The 17,964-nt window shown below is 50.3% G+C and overlaps 9 protein-coding genes across 9 annotated transcripts; 2 read left to right on the top strand and 7 right to left on the bottom strand.

Annotated features, from left to right (window-relative positions):
- The first annotated feature begins 736 nt into the window (after positions 1 to 736).
- BDZ83DRAFT_628906 (uncharacterized protein) lies at positions 737 to 2,782 on the top strand. Its single transcript, XM_060508734.1, has 4 exons — positions 737 to 995; positions 1,059 to 1,482; positions 1,620 to 1,681; positions 1,728 to 2,782. The coding sequence occupies exons 1-4, from the start codon at positions 798 to 800 to the stop codon at positions 2,679 to 2,681; spliced, it is 1,638 nt and encodes a 545-aa protein (XP_060362590.1). The 5' UTR covers positions 737 to 797; the 3' UTR covers positions 2,682 to 2,782.
- On the bottom strand, positions 2,783 to 4,370 carry BDZ83DRAFT_628902 (uncharacterized protein). The gene is made up of 3 exons (XM_060508733.1): positions 3,702 to 4,370; positions 3,416 to 3,648; positions 2,783 to 3,356 (listed from the first exon to the last, which is right to left on the bottom strand). Exons 1-3 carry the CDS (start codon positions 4,201 to 4,203, stop codon positions 2,922 to 2,924), a joined length of 1,170 nt encoding a protein of 389 aa, XP_060362589.1. The 5' UTR covers positions 4,204 to 4,370; the 3' UTR covers positions 2,783 to 2,921.
- Positions 4,371 to 6,416, bottom strand: BDZ83DRAFT_628900 (uncharacterized protein). Its single transcript, XM_060508732.1, has 3 exons — positions 5,321 to 6,416; positions 5,219 to 5,266; positions 4,371 to 5,164 (listed from the first exon to the last, which is right to left on the bottom strand). The coding sequence occupies exons 1-3, from the start codon at positions 6,388 to 6,390 to the stop codon at positions 4,687 to 4,689; spliced, it is 1,596 nt and encodes a 531-aa protein (XP_060362588.1). The 5' UTR covers positions 6,391 to 6,416; the 3' UTR covers positions 4,371 to 4,686.
- Positions 6,417 to 6,705: 289 nt separating this feature from the next.
- Positions 6,706 to 7,438, bottom strand: BDZ83DRAFT_703971 (uncharacterized protein). The gene is made up of 3 exons (XM_060511489.1): positions 7,347 to 7,438; positions 7,012 to 7,288; positions 6,706 to 6,954 (listed from the first exon to the last, which is right to left on the bottom strand). The coding sequence occupies exons 1-3, from the start codon at positions 7,355 to 7,357 to the stop codon at positions 6,772 to 6,774; spliced, it is 471 nt and encodes a 156-aa protein (XP_060362587.1). The 5' UTR covers positions 7,358 to 7,438; the 3' UTR covers positions 6,706 to 6,771.
- A 163-nt stretch (positions 7,439 to 7,601) lies between these two features.
- On the bottom strand, positions 7,602 to 9,703 carry BDZ83DRAFT_675910 (FAD binding domain-containing protein). Its single transcript, XM_060511155.1, has 6 exons — positions 9,212 to 9,703; positions 8,953 to 9,159; positions 8,544 to 8,891; positions 8,318 to 8,487; positions 8,042 to 8,263; positions 7,602 to 7,977 (listed from the first exon to the last, which is right to left on the bottom strand). The coding sequence occupies exons 1-6, from the start codon at positions 9,603 to 9,605 to the stop codon at positions 7,897 to 7,899; spliced, it is 1,422 nt and encodes a 473-aa protein (XP_060362586.1). The 5' UTR covers positions 9,606 to 9,703; the 3' UTR covers positions 7,602 to 7,896.
- Positions 9,704 to 10,223: 520 nt separating this feature from the next.
- On the top strand, positions 10,224 to 11,704 carry BDZ83DRAFT_628893 (3-oxoacyl-reductase). The gene is made up of 4 exons (XM_060508731.1): positions 10,224 to 10,361; positions 10,425 to 10,583; positions 10,670 to 11,122; positions 11,190 to 11,704. The coding sequence occupies exons 2-4, from the start codon at positions 10,504 to 10,506 to the stop codon at positions 11,515 to 11,517; spliced, it is 861 nt and encodes a 286-aa protein (XP_060362585.1). The 5' UTR covers positions 10,224 to 10,361; positions 10,425 to 10,503; the 3' UTR covers positions 11,518 to 11,704.
- Positions 11,259 to 13,622, bottom strand: BDZ83DRAFT_783427 (uncharacterized protein; the record flags this gene model as incomplete). Its single annotated transcript, XM_060515587.1, has 2 exons — positions 11,259 to 12,909; positions 13,018 to 13,622. 2 exons carry the CDS (start codon positions 13,620 to 13,622, stop codon positions 11,625 to 11,627), a joined length of 1,890 nt encoding a protein of 629 aa, XP_060362584.1. The 3' UTR covers positions 11,259 to 11,624.
- Positions 13,623 to 14,171: 549 nt separating this feature from the next.
- Positions 14,172 to 15,200, bottom strand: BDZ83DRAFT_754326 (zinc finger protein-domain-containing protein; the record flags this gene model as incomplete). Its single annotated transcript, XM_060514467.1, has 1 exon — positions 14,172 to 15,200. The coding sequence occupies one exon, from the start codon at positions 15,198 to 15,200 to the stop codon at positions 14,172 to 14,174; it is 1,029 nt and encodes a 342-aa protein (XP_060362583.1).
- A 615-nt stretch (positions 15,201 to 15,815) lies between these two features.
- BDZ83DRAFT_582869 (uncharacterized protein) lies at positions 15,816 to 17,013 on the bottom strand (the record flags this gene model as incomplete). The annotated part of the gene is made up of 2 exons (XM_060505594.1): positions 15,816 to 16,727; positions 16,789 to 17,013. The coding sequence occupies 2 exons, from the start codon at positions 17,011 to 17,013 to the stop codon at positions 15,816 to 15,818; spliced, it is 1,137 nt and encodes a 378-aa protein (XP_060362582.1).
- Between the last annotated feature and the right edge of the window lie 951 nt (positions 17,014 to 17,964).

Raw genomic sequence — 17,964 nt, 5'->3', positions numbered from 1 at the left:
TGCTTGCTTCTCGCTCACGCCAATCCTCTCTCTTACTGATGGATGGCTGACTTGTGATATAAGTCGTATTTCATCTACAAGAATGGACCAAGCTGATCAAGTTTCGTCTAGTGTAGCTTTGGCCAGTATCAATGACAATCATATTTTTTTCTGCTTCGTCAACTGGCTGCTTTTGGACTCATGCTTCTTCACGATCACACCTGCAGCGACATGGGGTGATAGCGAAAAGGCCCCCATGTATCTTGGCTCTGCATGTGTTAGCCGAGGTATGGATACTCTGTAATCTGTTCGGAAGCACCAACGAAGATTCGACCACCCACCAACGACAATGCTACGATTCTTTGCGAACGACAGGCAAAAGCACGCGAAGGAACATATCACCAAACATGGCTCATGTTACTGCTTACGTAGGACGGCTCGCAGCCTGATCTTCTGCCATTCTCAATCAACTAAGAGACATCATCAGCGCCCAGCCGTTGAGCAATGCCTCAATGCCTCGTCCATGGCTGCTTACTCTCGGTCGAGGCCAGATTTGATAGGGCTATGGGACTTCTGCAGGCGTCCCTTGCAGCGAAGGATGGGCTTTACCAGCATTGTACATGCGGGTGAGATTACAGATTGCGGTTCTGCGGTCAGCGTGAGCTGCCTCCATGCTGTTCATGGCTTGATCTTAAACCGATTATAAAGTCGCAGCTTGACCCGTTGAATAAACTCATGACTTTGTTTCCTGCGATCGATACCCCCGGTTCACGCTGAAATTTGCTTCCAAGTCACCGACGCGACGTTTGAACGAAGTCATGCTAAGTTCTAGGCTTTTTGCGGCGGCTACCTTCGCAGCTAGCCACGCTGTTAACGCCCTCGCAGCTGACATCCGCCCGGCGGAGCCTGCCAACTTCAATGTTGTAGACGCACTTCATGAGCTAGGCGTTGTCATTTCCGAGCTTCCGACTCTAAATGGCTTCAATAAGAGGTCGGAGATAGGCTGCTCCGCTGCGGTGAGCCGTCTACCCTTCGCAACACCACTACCAAGGTGACTGACGTTTGCTTCTCTATCATAGTGTGGCACTTTGAAGTTTGTCTATGGCGATGATGTTGTCGAGACGAGGGATGAATTTGCGTACACTGAGTTCGTCAGCTCATACTGGTCTGGGAACCAAGCCCAGGTCAGCCCTTATTGTGTCTTCAAACCGTTGAAGCCGGAGCAAGTATCTGTCGTGGTTCTGCTGTCCCGTCTCACGCAGTGCCCATTCGCTGCCAAGAGCGGGGGCCACGCCGCAATGGCTGGTGCGTCCAGCGCTCAAGACGGTATCACCATCTCTTTCCAGAACATGAAGGGCATCGCGCTGTCTGCCGACAAGAAGATTGCTTCGATCCAACCTGGCAATATCTGGGGTGACGTCTACCGTGAGCTTACAAGGTCTGATCTGAATGTCATCGGTGGTCGGATATACGACATTGGCGTTGGAGGACTAACCACTGGAGGTACGTTTTCGATCAAGACACTCCAAGCCAAGCATACGTCTTTTGAGAACCTGAGGAAGAATCCTCGCTGTCTCCTTACGGCATACGCCTGGCACAACTCGTTGAGCGTAGAGCGGCATGAACTAATGCAATCACAGGTGGCATCTCCTACTTCTCTAACCTCTACGGCTGGGCTTGTGATAATGTCGAGAGCTACGATGTAAGTTCGCCGGGGAAGGACTCTGAGCATAAGCTGATATCGACAGGTCGTCACAGCTACCGGCGCTATCATCCGAGCATCAGCCACCCAGTTCCCAGACCTGTACTGGGCCCTGCGCGGCGGCGGTAACAACTTTGGTCTCGTAGTCAGCTTCAACCTCCGGACCATCTCGCTCCCAGGCGGCAAGATGTGGGGTGGTTCCCGAACCTACCTCGAAGATTCGTTCCCTGCGCTCTCTGGAGCTTACACCAACTTCATTGCGAATGCGGAAAAGGACCCCAAGGCAGGCCTATGGCTTGTATACGCCTACTTCAACGGCACCAAGTTCTCCCTCCCGACGCTGTATTATGCCGAGCCGGATGGCGGCGAAGCCGATATCTTCTCCGAATGGAACGCTATCCCCGCCATTTCGGACACGACGCAGAACCGAATCATTGCTGAATGGGCTGCGGAAGGAGCACAGGGTTCACCGCCGGGCCCGCGGGAGATTTATTCCGTCATTAGCAGCAAGGCCGACAAGGGACTCGTTGATGCCGCGCAGGAAATCTACTTTGAGGAGGTTCTTGCCGTGACGGATCTGCCCGGCATTCTTCCCACTTTGGTGTTCCAGGGCATCACCATTCCGATGTTGAAGCACATGCAGCAGAACGGGGGCAATGCACTGGGTCTCAATGTCGAAGACGGCCCGTTCTACATCATTCTGCTCTCCATAATGTGGAGCAACGAAGAGGACGACGACAAGATTTACTCTTTTGCCTCAACAGTTATGGAAAGAATCAATGATGAAGCCAAGGCGCGGGGGGTAGAGAACGACTACATCTACATGAACTACGCCGCGCAGTTCCAGGATGTTGTCAGTGGGTACGGTGCGAAGAACAAGGCCAAGCTCAAGAGCATCGCAGAGAAATATGATCCCAAGGAGGTCTTCCAGAAGTTGCAGCCTGGGTACTTCAAGCTGGATCATGCCCCGCTCCCGAGATCCAAGTACTTCAACTGGTAGACTAGACATGAGCTGAGTGCTCTATCTCTTTGTACTGGAAATGATACAAAGCCTTTTTGTACATACAAACATCTTCATCTATTGGCCCCGGGCGGGCTAATGTCTGTCTTCGATGCGGATAATCACACATTTTTTCGAGAAGGTGATGTGAGGTAAAGATGATCTATCGATGTTCTACCATAAAGTAACCGCCAGTTCAAGCCGACCTCCAGAACATAAGACGCCAGAAGTCTACCATTCTCAGCGAGATTCTTGAAAAGTCTGAAACGTCATATCCGAATTGGACCGTTTCCGCAAAATCTTGAGCATCCACGGCGGCGCTCTATCCCGGAGACTGCCACCCCGAACCCTCCGTTCGAGAAGCCACTGCACCGTCATCGTAGCCATGGCGCAGTTCCACACAAACGAAACAATCATTCCCAAAGAGAAGAGAAGCGACGAAGAAAGCGTGTTTGTGCCGCAAATCGTCATGATGCCAAAGTCGTCGATGCCATCAGGGAGGGCGAAGCCCGAGATGAGCAGGATGGCTTGGCAGACGAGGAAGTCGAGGGCGTTGAAGAATTTGAGGCGCCGGTACATGTAAAAGGTGAGATCTGGGCGGGAGCTGAGTCTCTTCTGGTAGAGGTAGAGGGGCACGGATATTGCGGCTAGGCCAATGGTGATGTATCCGATGATCTAAAAGAAGTCAGGATTAGTTGCGGATCTGAAATGCGTTGGAAGAGAGGTGACCGTACTCCGTGCTCTGTTCTTGCGTGGTCTGAGGTTCCCATGGCGACTATTCCCGTAACGAGTCCCGCGATGGACAGGGGAGCGAAGAGCAGGACTGTGAAGATTGTCTGCCATCGTTCCATCTTTCGTTTCGTGGGCTCTTGGAGTGCGCGGTCGATCATGATGCATAAGTTCGGCGCTGAGGCTAGTACCAGAATGACGGGATAACAGAAGAAAAACGCCGCAGTCATGCATACAACTAGAGCCTGTAAGATACCTGCGATAGATTCTAGGGGGGATGAGGCAACCCACGATGCACATAGGTCAATAACACGAAGTCATCTTCGTCGACACCGTTAACCTTGTAAGAGTCATCTGAGAAGTCAATAGAGAAGGCGTTTCCTTTCGACGTAACGTTGAGCTGTATACAAGTTGGTATCGTGACGTTGAGCAGGGGGTTAGCCGTGATATTTCTCTGAAGAAGTTCATGTAGTCCTGCTACGCCCTTGATGATCCAGCAGTGATCAGTCGTTGACAAGTCGTTGAAGTGCTCTTGAAGGAAGTCAGTTATGTATAGCTCATCCCAGGGACTAAATGGGCAGTCTCGTCGTAAAGGAATTATCGTGTCGTTGGTTTGCCGATGGTGTAGCTGTACGTTCCGGGCAAGGCCTGGATCCTTGGAGACGCCATCTGAAGATAGCCTAGCATCTGCAAGTCCGATGCCAAAAAGAAGTAGGCCAAGCAACATCTTGCCTGGATACATGATCTGACGGTGGTTCGATGAGAGAGGGAAAGCACACGAGACTTTTCTCATGAAGTCTCTGAGTAGTAGTAAATATGGCAGACAACCTCTCCCCGGAGCCGTCGGCAGTCTTGCTCAGCGGAGGCCTTCCCGGTCGTTCCCAAAATGACGAAAACTGTGAGGCTGTATTTCAGGGGCTTTGCACGGCAAAATTTGCCTCGATGTGAGGCTTGTCCAGTGATTTAAGGTTTCGTCTCATTGTGCGACAGAGTCGGACTCATCGTACACTCAAATCCGGTGGAGACTCGGAGGCCCGCGGAGGTGCTGGTGTTGCAGGGCCACCCTTGCTAGCGCGATCCATCACTTTGTAGTCTATCCGCACGGCAACGAAAAGTACTATCAAGACTTTCGAGTACTGACTTAGAGCGGTACATCTCCATGGATATTTGCTCTAGTAAAACAGTGACTGTACAGACACGTATTCGCTGCGCCACTGCGATGCCCCAGCTACAAAATCCCCGAGGATCTCATAGGCATATCTTACTATCCGAGATATCAGAAGTCGAAGCAATCCGTCACGCCGTCAATGCCGAGCTCGCTCAAAAACAAGCCGCTTACATGAGAAGATATGGGAAATAAGATGTGTTCCTTCGTGCTATTTTCGGCTCTGGGAGATCTCCTTCTCTCTTCGTCATCATCTCTTGCCGCCTTTGACCCGTCCACATCGCGCGAGATCGTCAGGCCGAATGGTAGAGCGGTTGCTGGAGACGGTTGACCCGGAAACTTTGGTATATCCTGCATTAGTTCGGGAAATTGGGCAAAGAAGTCAGGTGCCATTGTCCAAGACCTCAGGTCATGGATCTTCTCTTTGAAGAGAGGCGAGAGGCCGTAGGTTCCCAATTGCACGTTCCTGATGTAGCAGTCACGAAAGTCGTATGGCCACACTATTCGCAAATGTTCTTTGAACATGTGCCAGAACAGATTGCTACAGTACCGGTGTGGCGCAATGGCGAACCGATACCTCAAGGCTGGCCTTTGCGCAAATCCAAGTAAGCATCATGCCGTTTACTGAGTTTAGTCAACTTACCAGGCAAAGTAATCAGCTGATGGATCATGAGAAATTTCCTGTAAAGGTCTTTATAGAGTTAGCGTATGCTCACCTTCAGGATCGAAGATGCATTGCACTTACGATTTGAGATACCACATTGGTACGACTGCAGACTTCACCAATGTTGGATCGGCGTATGCCCGCATAAGAAGATGGATGATGAACAGAACGGCCAAGCGTTCTGCCTGCCCGCATGCCGAGAAACATAGTTCATCGAGTTGGCGAACCTTCTTCCACAAAGGCGTCATCCTTCCTGTGTGCGCCAAGCTGTCCCAGCCGTGAAGCACGGCGTGGACAGGAACATCCTCAACTGTCTCTCCTTCCAGTCGTATTGAAGCGTCGGGGAGAGCAAATGGCTCTTGGAGGATTTCATTACCCGCTTTCCAGTTATTGCAACTGACTTGTGAACCATCCGAGAGTCGTCGCAATCTGTTGGTTGACGAGCAGTGGCATTTAGATGCTGTTCGGCGTGTTTCTATTGTGAGTTGCAGACTTTTCCTTGGTGTGGATGTATCGACCTCGACGCCTGTGATATGTGACTCACTCATGTCTTTCGATGAAACGGGTGTTGTAAAGTTTGGCTGAAACATTGAGTCGCCCAGAAGTTGGTTGATATCAAGGGAAGATTCGTCCATGAAGCTGTCCATGTCGTCCCCTATTTCCTTCTCAAGAACCTCGTCGGCAGAGCTGTCGAAGACAGGGACAGATGAATACGCTGGGGACATTGAGGATCCCGGGCTCGGATGTTTCGGCGAAACCTCTTTGGTTGATGACAGTTTTGGCGGAGACGGCACGTTGCAAATCATCCCAGTTGAGCCCCATGATTCGGCCTCTTTGACATGATCATTGAACAAAGAAGAAGTCGTTTTGAGACATCTCATGAGTTTATTCCTCTGTTCAGTCACCTTTGACAACTCCGCCATGAGCGATGCTGTAGTAGCGGTGTCATCCTGCTGGCTCAACTTCTCGACCAAGCTCTCGAGCTGAGCTATTCGGTTCTTCGTCTTTTCGCGAGCAACTCTTTGAGCTTTCCGATCGTACTCTCTCTTCTTGAGTCTCTGAGATGTTGCAGCAGTCTGTGGAGTCCGCCCGGGTGATCGAGCAGTTGTATCCTGTGTGCAAGAAGTCGTAGGCGTGCTCGTCATTTCCATTTGTCTTTCAAGATTGCAGATGAGGTATCGTGCAGTGTATGCGACAAATTGAAGTTCACTTGTTACTCAGCAGATGAAGAAATCGTATGAAACGGTGGGTTCGGGGTGACGTAGGTGGGGCTTGTCCGACGAGTTGTGATGAGAATGCGGGGGAACAAAGATGTTGAGGCAAGTGACCTCGGATCCTCGGTAGCACGCGGTACGAGATGGTTTCCTTTTCCAAACTAATTGCAGTCCCAGCCACTCATTTCACTAGAACAATAGAATAGTCGCAAACTTTCTCACGCACCAGGTCTGTGGTGGTATTTGTATTCTGGGGATCGTCTGCGGGGCCCCGGACTAAAGGATGATCTACATAAAGTAGTTTTATAGTCTAATTAGCTAGGCCTTGCTCTGGGTCCTTCTTCTCAAGTAAAAGTAGTATGTCCCAGATTGCTGAAGTTCCTTGTTGTCCATGGCACCAACCACAGTGTTCTCGTCCACGTAACGGAATGCGTCAATAATGGGGAACTTGTCATAAACCATTGCTGCAGTCACAACACCCCTGAACTTAACTTCTCGAACCTGGTATCTCGCTTAGCTATATCTTCAATGACAAGTGCCCAGGGTAGATGCACTCACCCGCGCATGGCCGTAGTCAGAAAACCATGTTCGTTTGCCGTCTTCTTCGTATCGCATGATTGGGTCTACATCATCGACGGACCGGAAGTCTTTACCCGCCCATTTGAAGTTGTGAAGTTGCAAATGCGTGGGATGTCCCGTATTGAAACTGCCTCCTTCCCACTGGCCAACTAGCAGCTCTGGAGCGACAGGCTTCAGCTGATCGTAGACGCTTGCGATAGTGGTCTCCTCTACATGACCCTCGATCTTGGCGAGTTCCGCAAACTGCTGTTCGGGTCTACATGATTGGTGAGAATTTGTCAATGTCTAGGTAGGGCTGGGGTCTAAGCGCGAACGTTGAAGTCATTATAAAGGTTGTCGTTCGAAAGGAGATGCGGTGTCGAATCTTTTGAGAACGCTGCTTGTCTCAATGTCTCAAGTCCTAACGCTGCGTATAATCAGCCATATTTATGCAACGAAGCCAATATTATTTCGCTCCTCGGGCTTCGTAACGCCACTGAGGAGTCAACATCAACAAAGTTGTAAGCCGCGGGTGCGAGTCAAAAGCCCGTCCCCACCCCTGACTCGACTCTGCATGTCACACTTGAAGCGACTCAGTAGAGCACTACTCAGTTATTCACAGCGGAGAGCTCTCACTTCCGTATGTGTTCATCTAGTAGTATCTTCTGCACCTCATATTTTTCTTCAAAATATGAGAAGTTTCAATTTGTGGACTTACGTGCACGAAATTTCGATCATGGGGCTTGACTGAAGTAGTATTAGTTCTCCCTAAATCTGCCCCGTGAACGTGTCACATTAGTGAAGATAGAGGTCAACTGAGCTTGAGAAAGACTTGAATTCTCTTCACAGACAACATGATTGCTTAAAGTTGCCCGAAGAAGCTACTTAGAAGAACGATTGAAAGCGCTTTTTGGGATCATAAAGACGCCGCAACTCCACCAACTTCTCATAATGCTCCCGGTATACCTATCGAATCGTCAGAAGAAAAATACCGAATCGAGAAACCCAGAGATCAGCTGCAATTACTCACCCCTTTCACGTCGTGGTAGGATGGCTCGAGCCCAGCAGGATTGACTTCCGCCCGAGTTTCTGGGCCCAAAACCTGACCAGGCGCATCGTTCGAGATTTGACGAATGAGTCTCTCTTGTTCGTCTGTGCCACTCCCCGGGCAGCTTATGATAAAAAGCAGAAGGTGGTTCAAGTTGTTGGATCGTGGCCATGCAACCTCTGCCGTACCGCCAATTGGGGGTCGCTGTAAGTCGACTTATCAGTAGGAGGACGTCGACGAGATGGAATGAGAACCTACAAGCAACAAGAACTCGAAAATAACTGAAGACATGTCGTGAATAGTCTGGTCTAGCTTCGCTATGTTGTCATAGACTTCAATCGCTCGCGTGATTGTGACGCGATCCAAATCGGACACTGCCATTGGCGCGTAAAGCGTCTTCATTGTGCCTCGCATGACGTTTGCATTTCCTAGTACGGGAATCGGGTTAACTTGATGTTCTATGGGGCATATGAGAGCGTCTTACTTTGCATGTTGAGAACGCCTTTCATGTTGGTTACCCTTGTCCGGTCAATTGCCCCGGGCTTTTCAAGAACCCAGCGGAACGTAGCCCGACCATGCTCTTCACCCAAGGCGTCGTACACATGGAAGATGACCATGTCGCCAATATCGGGCTCAGGTGTCTCCAGAACGGTATGCAGCAATTGCTGGGGCATCAAGTACATGAAGTAGTTGACCTTGGGATGGGGCGTAGAGTGATTGAACTTGAGCACCTCGTCAATCATCTGCGCTAGGAGATGACGAGGCAGTAGCACAATCCCCGACCAGATGTCAGTTGGATATGGATGTGCTCGGAGAAGAACCTTGGTTACGACTGGTTTTCAGTTAGCTAAGATGATCAAGAATTTTGAGGCAAGCTAGGATAGTGTACTTACTGCCAAAGCCGCCGCCACCGCCCCGTAGGGACCAGAGAAGACCTGGCTCCTGAGATGCCATGACAACTTTGCCGTCGTACTTGACGACTTCTGCGTCCAGGAAGTTGATGGGATCGCTGATGCCACCATACTCGGAGGACACCCAGGAAAGGCCACCATTCAGGATGGATCCCGTGACTCCAATGCTAGGTGTCCGGGCCGCAGGTACTGAGTCTGGTTAGCTTGGATGGTATTGTTGCCTACACAGTACTGCCATTACCTGAGTACTCGGGGTCAACTTGTTCCATGAACCCCACTACCTCTTCCCAAGTCGCACTGGCGCCAACTGTAGCAATCTTTCTGATTGAGTCATACTCCAGGCTCTTGAAGTTCAGCATGCTAATGATTACATCTTTGGCGGAAGGTGATTTGAATCCATGACCGCGGATAGCAAACTCTAAGCTCGAGGAGTATAAAAAACGCACAATAGAGGAAAGCTCTTCGATGGTGCTTGGAACGAGAACCACTGACGGGTAAAGCTGCTTTTGAATGGCGAACGGCTCCGAGTGAAGCTTGTATGACGGATCATCCGGTGTGATAACTGATCCCTGGCTCAACGTCTGAGTCAGAAGATGCAATGTAGCGAGCGTCGATGATTGAGTCTCATGAGACATCGTGATGTTGGCAGTGGAGGATGATGCTTGATAATATTCAAGGTGAATGTGGGGATATTGTTCTCTTTTGATACCGCGAACCGGGAACTTATTTATACAAGTCTGATATGATCCCAAAACTTTCACCAACTAGACAGCACCGAAGCCTTTCCCTCTCGCGTCTCGGTTTTAAGCTTAAGATGCCCCGGATGGAACACGGCAGAGAGGAACTTTAGTGGGATGACATCTGCGCAGTCTGCTCGAGCGTTCAATGTTTTTAGTCCTTGAGGTGTGTAAATCTCAAACGATTTCTTCATTCGCTAAGATGACGAGAACCCGATGGGGGTGTCCGTAGAGCGTCAAACCGGGTCTCGGATTACAATGGATAGATTCGGATTTTGGAACAATGGTTGCCGCTACGGAGAATGTGGAAAAATTACGTTATACTGCTTGGTCTCTGGGATCCAATGGAACGAATTTACCGTCTGTGGTCTGAATCGAGAGGTGAACTTGTGATGACTCGGCTCAATTGCATACTGAAGTCCGTGACGGCCCGATTCGGCTACTAAGCGGAACGGACGTCATCAGACGAACCACGAGTCGACGTAAATACAAATCTGCAAAATAGTCAGCAATGATAATACGTAGCCCCATAAATGAATTTTGGAGCTCTAGTATTATGAGCCGTTGAGTGGTTCTCTCGCGACTTCGTCGTCCGCTGGAATAGCGAAGAGGGTTGTCGGATTTGTAAGTGCCAGATAGTCAACTGCTCTGTTTGTAAGCCTTCTTTGACTGCTCAGGCTAAGGAATCTATAATTATGCTTATATTGGTACCTGAAGACAGGTCTTTCTTCCGAAAAGTATTCATCAGAAATCACAGCACCATAACTCCAACTGACAAAACATTGGAGTTGCCAAGATGAGCACCACAGCGCCCCAAACTAGCAAGGAGATGATTCTTCTCCCTCAAGACCTTCGAGGTCAAAATGCCCTGGTAACGTAAGCTTTAGTGATTTCTTGTAACTGGTCTATGAGTCTGCAAAGTTTCGTTTGGGCAGTCCAGGTTTTACTAATGGTGGTGACAGAGGTGCTTCTCGCGGTATTGGCCGCGCCATAGCAATCCACCTTGCCAGTCGCGGAGCAAACATTCTTGGTACCTGTGCATCGACTGAATCACTTAATCTAATCGAATCTCTCGAAGAGGCGGTTCAACAGGGCTACCAATCGAGCCAGTTCGACGCTCCAAAGATCACGGGATTAGTTGCAAACCTTCTTTCGCCAGACCTGGCTGAAACGATTGCCAACAAAGTACAGAACGAGTTCGACGGCAAACTTAACATTATTGTCAACAATGCAACCCACTTTGAGGCACGGTCCGTCCGTGAGCTTGATGCTGAATTCATCCAGAGGGTCTTGTTGGGCAATGTGCAGTCTTTGGTTCTGACAATGGACGTGCTTCTAAGACGAGACTACATCCAGCCGGAATCTCGAGTTGTCAATATCTCAAGCGATTGGGCCCGTACTGCAGCAGCATCTTAGTGAGTTACAGTCAAACAAGAAGACCTTAGCGATCTCGGATAATAGCATAGATGCTAACTATACAAGTGCCATGTTGTACGCATCGACCAAATCAGCAATGGAATCCCTGACCCGATCTTGGGCAGATATTCTGAGCCAGGACACAAAGACGCTGGGAACTACAGTGAACTCCCTCTCAGTGGGTGGTACGGCGACGGATGCGCTCACTGGGAGTGCATCGCCGGATATGCGCGAAGCCGCATTGAGGGTTCTGAGCGAGGGGAAATCAATTCACAATGGAGTCGGACTTCCAGATGATGTTGCCAAAGTTGTGGGTCTGGTTGTGAGCGAGGCGGCGCGCTGGATCAATGGAAGTGTCATTGCTGCTAATGGTGGCTCAGTCAAGATTTTGTAAAGACTGAAGGCCATTAAGCTGTTTATTAAATGGATGGGCAGCATTACAAAGAAGCTATACTTGTAGGCAAATATAGACGCTTAGAAAATTGGTCCGACACTTTCCCTCTAATATGAATTGACACGAAGCTTGGCATCGATATCAGCACTGGCAGGAATGTCGAGTACCTTGAGCTGAATATCAAAAAAGAGATTTCCATGATGTTTCGCCACCTCCCATCCATCACAAATATCCTGATGCAACTTCAGATCCCATGATGCGCCATACGAGACCTCGACTGTGTGGCCCGACACTTCGTAACGGAACAGGATCGCCGCAGGCTTCCAGGTCTGCCACAGTTCCATGACCTTGAGATTTGGCAAGTGCATTGCGGCCGCAGCTGCTTGTTGAAGTAGGCCTTGAGTGTATGCCTCATCTAGCTTTGAATTAAGGAAGGGAGACGTGAGGGCCACCGCTTCGAGAGATGACCAGCGGTCGAGATATTCCATCATCGGCGGCATGGATAGTTGAATAACTTCATTGAAGAAATGCATGGCGTCGAGAACAGACAGCGAGCTGAAGGAAACTAGATGAAAGCATGCCAGTACGGCCACCCGAGCAATATCGCGGCTGGGACCAGGCTCGTCGAACGGCCCATGGAACTTGTCATGTCGAGCCTCCCTTGAACTGACACTCTTTGCCGTAGGTGGGAGACTTTCAAGCAGAGCCACATTTGCCCTATCTCGCTGGTATCTGTCTCTTCTGTCAATGCCCCGCCAAGATGTGTACTTAATGGTTTCCAGATTGTCCAAGCTGAGAAGAAGAAAGCGAATGGCTCCTGCTGATAAACTTCGGTAGAGTTCGTCTCTAATGCTGAACTCTTTGACTATCGGAACCCTCAGAACCGCAGGGAACCCAGGTTCGGCCGGGCTTGTCAGGCTTGATGCGGAGGTTTCATTTTCAAAGTCGAGAAGATTTCCCATAATACGCTTGTTTGCCCCCAAGACTTCAGCAAGCTCGAGATCATAGTAGAGTTCCCCGAGAGGATCATTACTCCTGAATAGATTGTCGTAGTCATCAGACGCCTCAGCACTGAAATGGAGATGAACACCGGAATTCTTCTCATTGCCGTAGCCTAGTTGCCATTTTGAAAGCGTCCTAAAAAGAGATTCCAAGTGCTCGTCGAGAATTTCATTGTTGTGCAATATCTCTTCGTCTTCCTCCTCGCAGAGCTCTCCAGAAGTGTATGGTGCTAAGAGCACATGGAGCCAGATCTCACTAACGTACATCTGACGACGAGGACCGACGAAGTCTTCGAGCATCGTGATGTCTTGAAGCCGCGTAAGCGCTAAATACTTGAAGTTACGCTTCTCGAAAGATGTTTGCCATTCCGCAGAAACGGAGGCTAGGAGGCTTTTTTTCTGCGGCGTGTTTTTGGATTGCATCTCAAAGGTGGCCTCTAGAATCATCGATCGGACCTCTTGTGGAAAGACATTCCAAACTTCTCAATTAGACACTGACGGACGAGCTTCGGAAGAGGGAAGATCCTTTCCATACAGAGAATTTGTTTCGGCTTGCGGGGAAATCCAGATACATCTGGAAACAGGTCGAGATTCTCTCCCCAGAAGCCCTGGGTAGTCGGCGTGGCGAACCAGAAACATCTGGGAATTTCGACCTGTCCAGGCAGGATAGAACTTAAGCGAATTGAACGCGGTCTCACTTCGCTTGTGCATGATGTAGTTGTTCCACAACTTATCATGCTGCTTCGTGAGAGACAGCTTGTAGGCGAACGTGGTGCCGGGATGCTCGAACACTTTGCCGATGGAGCCTGTACCGATCTCCCGGAATTTTGCAGCGACGCCAACCGACGCTTGCTGACGCTTCGCAAAAGACGAAGCCGTAGAGATTGTTGACTTGGTTGAAAGCATTCGCTTAAGACAGGCCTCGATTGGCTCTCCTTTAGACTCAGCTTCAAGCCTTTCTTCGAGGTGAAGGTTAGCTATCATGGCCTGTTCCAAGGAGACAGCCCTTGAAGAAGCCGCAGTCGCGTCCGATTGTTTCTGCTGACGACGCTTTTCGAAGGCCTTGGGTAGGCGGGAAGAGTCTTGTCTCGAAGGATCGTCCATCTTCGCGAAGGGGGTTGAGGTGATCCTAAGTTATCTGAGTCAATACGATCGAAACCAGTGCTGCGTTACCACTGACAGAGTGCTCTACCTTACATCAGTATGAAGAGCCGGCAACTGATGATGGAATCAAGAATCAGCGACAACAACCTCAGGAAATGGTCCATCCTTTAAGTATATGGTCATCAGATGAAGTATGATGGTATAGGCCTCATGGTGAAGAGACAAACCCGTGCGAAGAAGTCTCAATTCTCGAAGTTTTCTTTTAGCAACCTTGATTCCTCAGCTTGGTACCTGGTTCAGCTTAGAAACCGCAGGTTGTTCGCAGAAACATTGATGAAAAAAATATGGCAAGGACTCTGCAACGGAATCTTTGACGCCACATATTGTATTGTGTGATAAACAGTCTGTAGTCAAGAGAAAGAAAACTCGGAAACGGCAAACGAAATTTATTCAGCAACCGGAATCCTACAGGCAGCAGACACTTTCTGCATCTCTGCCTTCTTTTTTTGATTCACACACGAATATGCTGCTAGACCCTCCTAGCCCACCCTACCAGAAACCTGTTCCCTTGGTGAACCTTCCCCTTGTCTCCTCGATACACTCCATCAATTTCAATGGCAGCCGACGCACATCTTCCTCTTTGCCCTCCAAAATTCTCTCGCTAGCGGTCAGGAAGTGAGTCCGGAATACAGCCCAGAGTTCCTGATCCTTTGCGTTGTTGCTGCCAGGCCGCGGATAGTAAGGATCGTTCCGCCAAAAGCTTCTGCAAGCTTGCTTGATTCCGTTGTCGTCCATTGTCATTATCCTGCAGCAATCAAAGTCCAGGATCCACATAGCATGAGGGCCAAACTCATCTGAATGGAAGACTGCAGGACCAAAGCTTGATGTCGTGGGGGCTGCGCTGGGTGGCACATGGCCTGTCCTTGGGTTTGCAAGCACAAACTCAACGTCATTGGCGTCAACTTTTGCGGACCAGTGCAGGAATGCGAGAGCCTCTGCCATGGCTACGGCGTACCCTTCAAGATCCAGCTTGAGAGTCTCCATCTGATCGACGTGAAGTGGGAAGTTTCTTAGACTGAAGAATCTCAGTCTAGGCCGATCTTGATTGGTGTCTGTACTCCGGAGCTTTCTGCGCCCCAAGTAAGGCCGAGCGAGACAGTGGCTGTTTGTTGAGCTATCGGCAATCTCATCCGGATTCACGTTTGGGTGAAACTTTTGGGCCAACAGCTTGCGAACATCGCGAGATAGTGGTGGAATCTTCTCGCTGATCAGTGCATTACAGCCTGTATACCCGGCGGGAAATCTTGGGAGCATTTGATCCCAGGCAGTCGCCTCGTGTTTCAAGAAGCCTTCGCAGTGAGGTACATTGAGAAGGCTGGTATCATCCAAGGTTCGGACGATGTGGCGATGCATGGTGTATTCGTTTGCGATAGAACGACCTGGACCGCCATCCTCCCGCTTGATAGCGAGGCTACCCGCGGACCACACAGAGCCACAGAAGCCCTTGCCGATGGCTTCAAGTGGCAGCGTCGAGTGCGCGATGGTGAATTTGAACGTATTGGGTGTTTGTTCCTCCATGTTTCTGTCCAGATTGGTTGTATTGGTTGTAGTGGTTGTAATGTTTGTGTACTGTGTGTTGTTTCTGTGTGAAATATTCTGGGAGAGGGGAGAGAAACAAATTGGGGGTAGGACTTGTTTTTATAAGTAATCCCTTTGACACAGATGGCTGAAGCCTACCCGGGTGCCTACCTACAGATGCCCAGAGTTATGGATAGGCTACTTTTTGAGTTGTGTGACTCAAGCTTTTCAACGGAACCGTTTGGTTTGGAAACTTCTTTGAAGGTAAGGCTGAGCGTTAGGTCGTCTGGTTCTGGGCTGACTAGACATCAAGGTGAGGGGGTTCCCTACGGCGCCTGTGGCGAGCGATGGGACCGACCACAGTGTTCAACAGGAACGATAGACGGAACTACCTCAAAGTCGGCTCAATAGAAGAAGCCCTAGATTACGAAAAGAGCGAATCAGGCAAGGAGGTCACTTACAGATGTAGCAGTGTGCGCTCTTTGGCATGGCCTAATACCGCAGCGATGTCGCGTAGCCATCATATGCCGCACCGTTCCGTATTGGTATCATGGGGAATATCTAGAAGTATAGTACAGTATGAAGACAAACAGATTTCATCCAGAGAAAAGCGACTCAAACCTGGATGGGGGCAGGGCTAAGGCCGACGAAATTGCTCTTTCGCGCCTTGTCCTGGCGTACCGCCCTGCGTTCGAATCTGTCCTGACCGCCCTTCTTGCGCTTCGCAACCCGTCTTTGTTTCTTCTTATATGGTGTGTCAATCATCCACTTATAGCCCTTTTCTCGGTAATACTCGTTGTCTTCCTCCAAGGCCTTCTTTTCCGCCTCGCGGATCTCCAGAAACGCTCTTGCCCTCGCAGACTGATCCGCCGCGTCATCGCTCAACCTCTTGCTGGCGTCATCGTATGTAGCAGCTACACTGCTGGTGTAACTCTCTTCATAGACATAGGGTTCGAGTGTTCCTACCCTTTCGAAACCTGGTTTCTCAACCCAATCAGGAAGGTCTGCGAGGGGCTGCTCGATTCTCTGCCGCAACCTGACCAGCCTCTCCACCACCCTCTTTTGTGATTTGATCTCGCTCTGGAGGTGCCCATCCCACTGGTCCTCTTCCTTCGCAAACTGTTGTTCATCGCGCATCGAGGCGAGCAGATGATCCATGTTCTTAATCTTGTACTTGTTCTTCTTCTGGACATAGTCGCATACGGAGCGGTGCTGCGGCTTGCCCTGGCGTAGAAAGACGACGCCATGTGCGGTCACAGCGACATTAGGGACGTGCCGTATGCCGGAGAGTTCCTCGCGAGGCACAGGGTGGCGCTCGGAGATATAGACGGGTGGTTCGTCGAGGGGGGAAATGCGTTTGAGCAGAGGTGGCCATTTGGGCTTTGGGCGCTCGATTTTCGGCGGGAGCGGCGGCGGTTTGCCTGCTTCTGATCTCGCATCACGAAGGCTCTTTTCGCGGAGGTACGTAAGGATTTCGGAGTGCTCTTTTGACGATGGGGTCTGGGCACCTTTGAAGAGGTTGAGAAACTTGATTTGAAGCACTGTCAGTACGAGAAGGCGCTGCGAGCAAAGTGCAAGAGTATCGCACCTTGTACCCCTTAGATAGCGCAGCAAGAACAAGGCGGTAGCTCGCCTCCGTCTGATTGCGCTTGAAGCCTTTCTTCACGAGCCGCGGCAGTGGGTTCTCGACACCCTTGCGGAGTACATCGTTGGGGAGTGGCACGGCGCGAGCCTCGCGGACGAGAGCACGATAGAGGGCGATTGCGGCGATACGATGACGGGAATTTTGAGCTGGTACGAAGTGGGACGGCATCCTCGCGGAAAGGGAGGCGTCGTTTCCCCGAGCTGCGGTCACATTGTTGGTGTTGGTGAAGCTTGAGCTTTGCGATCGTCATGTTCTGGAGGGGAGGTGCATAGGTTGACAAATGGGCGCCTTATCTAATCGGCTCTTATCGATTCTTATCGGGATTGACCTCATCTCAAGTACAATATACGGAGTAACTAACTGCTGAATTACACCAGGGCAAGACATTGATGTTGGTAAGGTACCTATCAAATCATGAACGAATGCCATCACTGCTTTCCGATTCTCAAAGCAAAGATTACTTTGCTTGTTATCGAATCAAGCTGTTGTTCAGAACGTATCATAAGGTACCTGACAACGTCGGTCGAATCAAAGTCGGCGTCTGTCATTGGAATCTCAAATAACCTAGATTTGGGACCCTTTACAGCCAGGATACTGAGACGGGTTTTCGGATGGCCTTGGATCCCAACATTCTGTCCGTTGGACGCAAGGCCACCATCACAGAAAGCCGCCGACGTACCGAAAAAGTTGCGCGGTCGAGACACCGGCCGCACGTATCTATTCGGCTGAGATCATCGGTGTATCGGTCTAGACAAGGCGGGTGGCTGACCCCTCGCGAACCACCCGAAATGGCTGCAGTGACACGATCTCGCTGGTGTTTGACAGAATCCGCATCGGACACGCGGGGGTTGCCACACCCTTACTCCCTATTCGCGGTCATAATGATGAACTTGTCGCACGCTCTCCAGAACCCTGAAAACTCCTTGAGGTTCACCCCGGGGGCTGCAGACAAAGAAGGGGTCTGACAAGGATACGGGGGACGGACCGAATGGACCGTGTCTGGCTCAGGGCATGCCTACCACCAAACCTCCTCCTTCTCTTCTCCGTCTCGCTATGCACAGCTCCCAATGATCATCAATCCTCGAACGGCATACTGTCTGTCTATGCTCGAATACTTAG

This window comes from Colletotrichum acutatum, assembly GCF_030867785.1.
Source record: "Colletotrichum acutatum strain CBS 112980 chromosome Unknown BDZ83scaffold_78, whole genome shotgun sequence".
In the NCBI taxonomy this organism is placed as follows: domain Eukaryota; kingdom Fungi; phylum Ascomycota; class Sordariomycetes; order Glomerellales; family Glomerellaceae; genus Colletotrichum; species Colletotrichum acutatum.
This window is presented reverse-complemented; position numbering and strand designations above follow the sequence as displayed.

What these genes read in the sequence shown, in the direction of transcription:
- BDZ83DRAFT_628906 (XM_060508734.1), top strand. Translation starts at nt 798, where the DNA reads ATGCTAAGTTCTAGGCTTTTTGCGGCGGCTACCTTCGCAGCTAGCCAC. An exon ending in AGATAGGCTGCTCCGCTGCG is followed by an intron (nt 996 to 1,058) that starts GTGAGCCGTCTA and finishes TCTCTATCATAG; the next exon opens with TGTGGCACTTTGAAGTTTGT. An exon ending in ATAATGTCGAGAGCTACGAT is followed by an intron (nt 1,682 to 1,727) that starts GTAAGTTCGCCG and finishes TGATATCGACAG; the next exon opens with GTCGTCACAGCTACCGGCGC.
- BDZ83DRAFT_628902 (XM_060508733.1), bottom strand. Translation starts at nt 4,203, where the DNA reads ATGAGAAAAGTCTCGTGTGCTTTCCCTCTCTCATCGAACCACCGTCAG. An exon ending in GTTATTGACCTATGTGCATC is followed by an intron (nt 3,649 to 3,701) that starts GTGGGTTGCCTC and finishes TACAGGCTCTAG; the next exon opens with TTGTATGCATGACTGCGGCG. An exon ending in ACGCAAGAACAGAGCACGGA is followed by an intron (nt 3,357 to 3,415) that starts GTACGGTCACCT and finishes GACTTCTTTTAG; the next exon opens with ATCATCGGATACATCACCAT.
- BDZ83DRAFT_675910 (XM_060511155.1), bottom strand. Translation starts at nt 9,605, where the DNA reads ATGTCTCATGAGACTCAATCATCGACGCTCGCTACATTGCATCTTCTG. An exon ending in AGGCGTTCTCAACATGCAAA is followed by an intron (nt 8,488 to 8,543) that starts GTAAGACGCTCT and finishes TTCCCGTACTAG; the next exon opens with GAAATGCAAACGTCATGCGA. An exon ending in TTTTCGAGTTCTTGTTGCTT is followed by an intron (nt 8,264 to 8,317) that starts GTAGGTTCTCAT and finishes GTCGACTTACAG; the next exon opens with CGACCCCCAATTGGCGGTAC.
- BDZ83DRAFT_703971 (XM_060511489.1), bottom strand. An exon ending in CTGACTACGGCCATGCGCGG is followed by an intron (nt 6,955 to 7,011) that starts GTGAGTGCATCT and finishes GCGAGATACCAG; the next exon opens with GTTCGAGAAGTTAAGTTCAG.
- BDZ83DRAFT_628900 (XM_060508732.1), bottom strand. Translation starts at nt 6,390, where the DNA reads ATGGAAATGACGAGCACGCCTACGACTTCTTGCACACAGGATACAACT. An exon ending in CCAATGTGGTATCTCAAATC is followed by an intron (nt 5,267 to 5,320) that starts GTAAGTGCAATG and finishes AACTCTATAAAG; the next exon opens with ACCTTTACAGGAAATTTCTC. An exon ending in TCAGCTGATTACTTTGCCTG is followed by an intron (nt 5,165 to 5,218) that starts GTAAGTTGACTA and finishes ATTTGCGCAAAG; the next exon opens with GCCAGCCTTGAGGTATCGGT.
- BDZ83DRAFT_628893 (XM_060508731.1), top strand. Translation starts at nt 10,504, where the DNA reads ATGAGCACCACAGCGCCCCAAACTAGCAAGGAGATGATTCTTCTCCCT. An exon ending in GGTCAAAATGCCCTGGTAAC is followed by an intron (nt 10,584 to 10,669) that starts GTAAGCTTTAGT and finishes TGGTGGTGACAG; the next exon opens with AGGTGCTTCTCGCGGTATTG. An exon ending in CGTACTGCAGCAGCATCTTA is followed by an intron (nt 11,123 to 11,189) that starts GTGAGTTACAGT and finishes TAACTATACAAG; the next exon opens with TGCCATGTTGTACGCATCGA.